Here is an 8709-nt window from a genome sequence, read left to right on the forward strand (position 1 = left end):
CGTGTCTTAGGACATCAATGTGTCGTCACGAGCCGCAGGGTTTAATTTGGATTTGTCTGTGCATGTTTTTAATCTCATAGACTTTGTTACCATTGCCATGGATTATACGACTGATAGACTGCAACAGTTGGGAGTTAAAAATCATAATTTGTGTTCTACTGAAGAAACAAAGTCACCTACATCTTGGATGCCCTGGGGGTAAGCAGATAAACATCAAATTTCATTTTTGGGTGAACTATCCCTTTAAGTGTTAAGCGGAGTATCCAGACGACCTGAGGAGGGCAGTAATACGCCAGTGATGCGTCTAGCCTGCCGCAAATTCTATAACAGGAAGAAGAAGATTTGCGTACCAAAGTACCGCGAGACCTAAACAGACCTACACGGCCTATACAGCAGACCACACTATATGCTTTCGACTCACTCTCGCGATAGTTTGATGTCATAAACCTTTCGGTCTGCGCAACACTCAGCACATACTTTCAGTTTTCCTACAAGTAGCATTTTAGAAATATTATGTAAAATATCCATTATTTATATCGGGGCACCATGATCATCGGGTATGTTTATGTTTTTTAGTGATATTCTATTTCTTCAAAACGATTTGTAGGCTACTTCCCACACATTTCACTTCACATCTGCCGCGATACGTGAAAAAAAGTGATAAAGTTTGCAGGCTTGCATGTGCATTTGACCTGGTTTGTTTTGGGCTCTCGCTCAAACTAACATTAGTAAACAAACATTTTCATCGTCATTAATGCATTATTCGTGGTCTGATTAGTTAACGAGTGATTAATGCTCAAAGAAATAGCTGTAGCAGATCTAGCCTTTAGAATTAGCATGTTTTATGGCCTTTGTGTCCCGGTGCATGTGCGATTAGTTTTTGTTGTTGTTGTTGTTGTTTTAATGTCAGTTTGACTGGTTGAGTCTTAAAGTGCTTTCAAAATATTGAAGATTTTACCAGTAGGGGAGGATGGGTGAACATGCTTAACAACAACATTTTCTGCTGAAACATAATCAGAGTTTAGCATCTACAGGATAATACTGCAACAGCCAGTATATTATTAACATAAATTGTAAAGATTTAAGTTTTAAACTGAAGCATTTTGACAAGTTAGTGACAAATATAATCTAGTTAACCTGAATCATATTTAATGTTTATTATATAAATCTTTTTAACTGAAAGGATAGCAAAATAGCAATAGACTATTAATCCAGATTGAATAATTTCACTCAAATGGTATTTAGGTTATAATGAATGATGAAAATTTTATTGAATAATAACTCCATGAATTATTATAATTATTATAGTAAACAATAAAAACAGAAGCAACACTTTGCCACAGTTGTGAGAGGGGCATGATCTTACCCTAATCCTATCACTTTAATTTTCCACATCAAAATAAAAATAATATTGAAATATTAAGATATTTTTAATTAAAATAACTAAGTCTTAAGTCTAAACAGGGTTTCATTACTTTATTTGTACTTTAGTGACAAACAGTTTTTCACTGAATGTGACAAGAGGCCTGTTGCCGGTTTCGGGGTTTCAGGTAAGGTCACGTTTAGTTTGAGCAAACTCGGAGTTGTCAGGATCAAGAAGGTGGGTTGGTTTTGAGCGGGTTTCGTCGCCATGGTAACTTAGGGCTCCCCTGCAATTGAGCAGGTTTTATTCTAGGTTAGAGATCGCAAACACAAACTGGACCAATAAACTGTGAACAAAGTGACATGAATCTAACGCAATAAGCCACCCCCCCCCCCTTATTTCTCGCTTCAAATTAAAGCAGTTTGCCTTCTCAAAATTTAGCTGCAGCAGCAGTGTTTATTTCTGCCTTGTAAATGCATTTAAATACATATTTTTAATAACGATGACATATCTTAATCTTCAACAGAGCAGTGAATTGCACCGACTCGCGAGAAGTGAATCAAACCGATGATCTCCATGTTCTGTGTGATTGGCTGTTTGCTGCACTTGTCACACTTTCAGCTGCACGCGCTCTAGAGTTAAATCACAAACTCTGGAGCAACCCTGGAGTTGACAGAACGTTTATATCGAGCTTTCTGAGCCCGCTGAACCTGATCTAAACCAGGTTGGATTTGTTTGGTTTTGTCAACTCTAAACCTACTCTGAAACTGCTTGTTCAGCTGGCTTCATGCAACAGGCCAAAGGAGTCACGTGACACAATCAAAATTTAATCTTAGTCTTATAAAAGTATTAAAATTAGCTTCATAAACCTGTAGAAACCATGTCTGTGGTTAAGAGAAATATTAAAGGTGGGTGGGGCATCTTGATTATGCGAGAATCAATGCTGCTTTCACGGGTTTCCTTGTCGGAAATTGGACATGAACGTCATTTCAAGTTGTATTTACAACTGGGAAACAGATTATTTTGATACCAGAGTTTCTGTTGGGTGTGGCCTAACTTTAAATATGGTGTAGAAATAAACCGTTGTAGTACTGTAATGTTTTATTTGTTTTTCCCACAACATCTGCATTGCTTTCTCCTGGCATTTTAGTCATACAGTCATGTATGTTTACATATATAAATAACTATTTGATGCATATTGTATGTATTTAACACACTGAAAATGGCATTTATTTGACCTAGATTCAGGAATCATCAGCCAGTTGAAAATCGGCTTAAAAAAAGATTTCACCAAGAAACAGGCAAAAGTGAACTCATGAATGGGCCGTACCCATTGACTGTAAAAATACATGGACTTAGTGTCCGTGACGTCACTCGTAGGGTTCAGAAGAGCATTTTTTAAGCCTAAAGTGGGCGGAGCCGACCGCCACCATCTTGGCAGCGCGTTACTCACGGATAATCGAAAATGGGCAAAAAGGTGGGACGTGGGTGAAGCTGAGGCGCTAGTTGCTGAAACCACGTCCGTCAATGGTGACAGCAGTGCTGCCGTGCAAAGACAAAACACCATAACTTCGTTTTTGGTTGAAATTAGTTATTGATAATTTTGGGATATATATGGCCTCCTTTATCATGTGTATAAGTATCTTGGAGAAAAGCCCAGGAGAAACCAAGGCAGAACACAGTATCGTCAGTTACCGCACTTTGACTTAGTTTTAGATCGCTCAAATTAAGTTACGGTGCTCTGCATTTGTTTAGCCGTTCGTCAATATTACTGTACGGTATTCTGCCTTTGTTTTAATGTCCATTAAAGTCTGCACTTTTAAATTACGGTGTGACTTGTGTACTTTCATACATCTGTCGGCACTTCTTTAGACAAACAAATTAGATAGATCGCGATCTAACAAATTGCTCCATATAACAAAGCACTGTAAACCAGCAACGACTAGATAACTTGGCAACAATAATTAATCATAAGTAATCTTTAATGTTTTTTTTTTCTTTTTATAATGCAGATGCCAGCTCTCAGTCTAGGGCTGCCCACTTCTGCACGTGTGAGGAGTCGAATGCCATGACAGCGTATCACATCAAATCAGTTACAAGCAATTAAATCAGTTTCCTACCTTTTCTTGTAACTCGATAAAAAACATTGCAATGAACGTCATCGGAGATGTTTAATTCACAATCATTCTGATCATTATTCCTGCTGGCGTTCACATCAATCCACAAGTCGTTCTTAGGTTAAGCTATTTTCATTCAGTTCGATGTAAAAACAATAGGCTAAGTATGTCTTGCATCCTTTAATGTTAGCGAACATTGCAAAAAAATTGGTTGCAAAACGGTATCCACTCACGTTTAACTTTTTGTCTGGTTGTTACGGTCAGAATTTGTTTTTAAATTACATTACTATATGTTGTAGCCTAGCCAATGATCACTAGATTTTATACAGATGTTACTATAATGATTCTGAAATGGTGATCAGCACCCAAATATTGTATATAATGTGGAAACTACTGCCTTTTGCCTTGGCGTGACATCTCACTTTTTGCAGACAGTGCAAAGGCAGAGTACCTACAATAACTTCAAAATAGCGGTAAAAATCAAGTTTGAGATCATTTTCATTAAAACATCTAATTGCCAGATTTCCAGTGTCCTACCTATAATTATTAAGTTTCACAGTCTAGCGAGTTTCACACTCTGGAGCAGAGCGGCAGTCCACCTGTCACTCAAGTGGCCACACCCTTAATTATGCAGAACTTTAAGGCTTAATATAATTTGAAAGGATGAGTTATAAAAAAATTCACCCCCCTCACAGTTGTCATGAAGGGCAAAATTACCTATATAGACCAAAAGCACATTTTGTACCAGGCTGTAAACATAAATTTTTTTCTGCTTTAAAGTTGGCCATTCATGTGCACGTGCTCCCCAAACTCAGGATCAAGGCCCGAGTTGACAAAGAAAGTTGATGATCAGCATCATGGTACCAATAAAGCCGGATTATACTGTAACTCTGAGTTTGTTCACCTACCATCATGGTACAGGCCCCTGTTCTTTCCAACAACAAAGCACTTGAACACGATAAACTCGGAATTACAACTTCAGAAGTGGGAAGTAGGAAGTTTCAGATAGCATGTGAAGGCAGCACAATCCCATGACCTTGGCATTAGTCTCATTTGAAATTCAAATCAGTTCGTTTTGAATGTAGACCAGCAGGTAAATTCATTATTGTTCTTTAATTGTATAAAAACTAATTATTGTTCTAAGCTGATGTGCATTATTATCAGCAGTCACTTTCCATTGTGCTTTTAGTGTTGAAAGAGTGTTGATGTCATAGCAAGTTAGAGAGCTTTTCTAACTGTTGTGATCACTGGTGATCAGTTCTTCTCATCTTAAACAATGTCATGATACTGGTTGAGATTAAAGAAGTTAAAGGAACTTGTATTTTTTTTTCTTTTTCTGCAGTTGCTGCTTCATCTGTGCCTTTTTTGTGTTGATAAACAAAGGTGAGCACAAAAACGACATTCAAAAGTTACTTTTATACCACATGTATAAATGCCAGACTGTGTTTACAATTAAAGTTTGTGTGATTTCAGTGTGTCTGCAGGTCCCAATAGAGGGTTTTATTGGTGGTTCTGTTGTTCTGCCGTGTTCTTCAGCTGAACATGATCTTAAACTTCAAGATATTAATGTGCTTTGGAGGGACAAAGGCAGTGAAACCGTTTATGATATAATTAAAGGTAAAGATTCAGTAGAGCGACAGAACCCACGATACAAGAACAGAGCTGAAACTTTCCCTGAGGAGTATGAGAGAGGAAACTTCTCCCTCAAACTCATCAATCTTAATCACACTGATTCAGGAGAGTTCAGCTGCTTCATCACGCACTCATCTGATTCTAAACAGGAGACTGTATGGCTGTTCATTAATGGTGCGTAAAAATAGTTAATTTATGTTTGAAGTTTTAAAGGTGCAGTATGTAGCATTGACAGCTAGCGGTTGAAATGGGTACTTCAGTCTAAATTAAGAATATTGGAGAGATTTGTTTCTCCCATCCCCTCTTCCTCAGACTCAACACTCACGTGGGTTGGCAGATTGAGGAAACGCAACAGGAAAAAGTGCAATTGGCAATGGAAGGCGACGTATGTTGATGAGTTGATTTGCCTCTGGTCAGAGAGCTTTTTTAGATGGATGCCAAGGCATTTTAGGTGGGGCAGAATCTGTGATCTTTGATCCAGTTTGTTTGCTCCCATGGCTGTATTATGCTGTGTTTTCGACCAATTGGCAACCTTGGCTGTCAAAATACTATTGGATAAACTGTTGATGAGTTGATTTGCCTCTGGTCAGAGAGCTTTTTTAGATGGATGCCAAGGCATTTTAGGTGGGGCAGAATCTGTGATCTTTGATCCAGTTTGTTTGCTCCCATGGCTGTATTATGCTGTGTTTTCGACCAATTGGCAACCTTGGCTGTCAAAATACTATTGGATAAACTGTGAGTGGGCTGAATCACAAAGCCCAAAACAAAAACAGACATTCTGACACGGAACACACATTTCAAAGCGGAGTAACTGGCTGTAGCATTGTTTTTCAGAGAAACGTGTGTGAACTTAGCATATTTCTTAAATATCTGCAAAAATATTATGGTATTTCTATGCATTAGTGCAGTCAAAAAATGACATGCAGCACCTTTAAAAACAGCCTGGATTCCAGTCTGAATGCAGTATGATTCATTTACAGTATGAATTCTAGACAGATCTGTTGTCCGTTATCACAGTGCAGTAATGCGTGTCTCTCTCTCTCTCTCTCTCTCTCTGAACATTTGTTTTGTTGCAGATTCAACAGCAGAAAAAGGAAACAAATCTACTAAACAAGAAAACCAAGAACCAGGAACACAATCAGACTGGATAACGATATTATTGATCTGTGTTGGCACTATATTAATTCTATTATTTGCCGTGTTTATTGCCCGTTTCATAATTCGCAGGATAACAACTCAAGCTCCATATATAGGAGGAACAGTGGCAAACTAAAGGGTCTGTGGCACACTGCAAGTGTCAGCAGCATCTGAGCAGCCTGTATTTTCCAGCACCCATGCTAACAAATGAGTGTTCACATCAGAAGCAGGAGTGGCATGTCACGTACAATCACATTTTCTGTTGCAGATTATCTCTCTTGATATACTCTTGCTGAAAACAATGTGCACTGTTTGTTCTTATTGTATTCTTATTGAGATCTTGAAACAGGAACATTTTTGTTGTCAATTCTGTATGTTGCTGCCTTAACAGTTCTGTACCACAAGTGTTTGAACGAATAAATGTATTTTGTATTATGTATTTCTTGTAAGTTAACATTAGAACTACACATTTACCAAACCTCATTCATTATTTACTGATTACACATGAGCCAATTTAATTATTTCAGTTTACACTCAAGGTAAAACATGGTGCTCATGGTTGAGATAATAATAATTATAAAATTTAAAAGTTTTTAGTGTCTTAAAAATGAACAAGATGCTATAATAAATCCCAGTCTGTTTTTTGTCAGGCACATTTCTGATATTAATACTGATAGATATTGTTTCTTTGTCAGATTTGATTTTAGATGTGACCTTTGTTTTGTTTTTAGACATGTAAAACTTTCTTTTCTTTTATGAGCAGTTGTACACTGCTGTTCAAACGTTTGAGATGTTTGTTGATGTTTTTAAAGTTTTTATGCTCATCAAGCCTGCCTTTATTTGATCAAAAAGAAGAAAAATAAAAATAGTGAAATATTGCTATTTAAATAATGTTTTTCTATTTAATATACTTTAAAATATAATTTATTCCTATGATGCAAAGCTGAATTTTCAGCATCATTACTCCAGTCTTCAGTGTCACATGATCCTTCAGAAATCATTCTCATATGCTGATTTATTATCAATGTTGCAAACAGTTGTGCTGCTTATGGTTTTATTTATTTATTTTTAAACCTGTGATACCTTTTTTCAGGATTCTTTGATGAATAAAATGTTTAAAATATATATTTCTGAAGGATCATGTGACACTGAAAACTGGAGTAATGGCTGATGAAAATTAAGCTTTGCATTACAGGAATATTATATTTTAAAGCACATTAAAATAGAAAACTGTTATTTAAAATTGTAGTAATATTTCACAATATGACATTTTTTCCCCCTGAATTTTTTTATTTAAAAAATGCAGCATTGATAACGTAATAAAAAACATTTAAAACAAAATTACTGATCCCAAACTTATGAATTGATGGATGGATGGATGTAATAAAAAAAATCCATGTGAAGGTTAAAGTGACTTATCTGGATATTGTCATTTTTAAGAATATGAAGAGCAGATGTTTTGACACCTAAAAGAACAGTAACTAAATCTGTGGGTATTTATATATCTGGATCCTGATCCTCAAGTGAATATTTTCTTTGAATGATGTTTTATATGTTATTGCTGTTGTGTCTCTACACTGTCATAACTTGACTTCAGTTTATCGTTACATATATAGACCAAAAGCACATTTTGTAACAGGCTGTAAACACATTTTTTTCTGCTGTAAAGTTGGGCATTTTAACATGGGGAGTCTCCCTTTTGGAGCCAGCCTCTAGCGGTCAGTCGATGAATTGCAGTTTTAGTCACTTCCGTATTGGCTTCAAGCGAGAGACCGGGAGGTTGCCGCTTGGCCGTACCTAGTGTTGTCACGGCACCAAAATTTCAGTATTCGGTACAGCACCCCCACTTCCCGCGTCTATGGGGTAAGAGATCTCAAACTGAAATTGGACCAATCAGATGTGAGCAAATTGACACATGTCTAAAGCAAAAAAAAAAAAAAGTCCCCCAGTTTCTCTTCCTACAAATTAAAGGTCACTATAAAGTACATAAAATTACAACAAAACTGTCTGGCTTTAATGATAATTACAATTTACACATGATTTATATAATTATAACATGACTATATTATTATTAATCCATTACACACAAGCACTTTTATTTGAGCAATTATTATAAAGCATTTATTTTAAATGAAAATTAATGTATACAGATCATAAGTAATATAAATAAGCGGTAGAATCAATATATAACGTTTTAAAAATGGCTACATGTGACCTTACATGTTCAAGTATATTAACTTGAACATGTATATTAACTATAGTAAACTAACTTCAGAAGGTTCATTTGTGACTGCACTAATAGAGCCAGAAAATGTCTTTTATTTGTAATATTTCATGGACAAGTACTTCAATGTAAATGCGTTTAAATTCCTTATATTCTTTCATATTTTATCCTTTAACAAAAGAGTTTTGAATCTCGCTGGCTCTCTCGTGTGAAGTGAATCACACTTGCTTTGTGTT

At 36.2% G+C, this 8709-nt stretch overlaps 1 protein-coding gene across 2 annotated transcripts in view; it reads left to right on the plus strand.

Moving 5' to 3' along the window:
• Positions 1-371: 371 nt before the first annotated feature.
• LOC107566037 (CD276 antigen homolog) overlaps positions 372-8709 on the plus strand; it is a 13404-nt gene continuing 5066 nt past the window's right edge. Inside the window, exons 1-4 of one of the 2 annotated variants that reach the window (XM_016251400.1) lie at positions 372-557; positions 4823-4863; positions 4954-5286; positions 6189-6727. In XM_016251400.1, the coding sequence (XP_016106886.1) occupies positions 547-557; positions 4823-4863; positions 4954-5286; positions 6189-6385 (582 nt within the window). In that variant the 5' untranslated portion in view covers positions 372-546 and the 3' untranslated portion in view covers positions 6386-6727. Of the gene's footprint in view, positions 558-4822; positions 4864-4953; positions 5287-6188; positions 6728-8709 lie in introns of those variants that run through there. The other variant, XM_016251399.1, reaches the window with a different exon arrangement.

Source organism: Sinocyclocheilus grahami, unplaced genomic scaffold (assembly GCF_001515645.1).
Source record: "Sinocyclocheilus grahami isolate Dianchi unplaced genomic scaffold, SAMN03320097.WGS_v1.1 scaffold1042.1, whole genome shotgun sequence".
NCBI classification, from domain to species: Eukaryota; Metazoa; Chordata; class Actinopteri; order Cypriniformes; family Cyprinidae; genus Sinocyclocheilus; species Sinocyclocheilus grahami.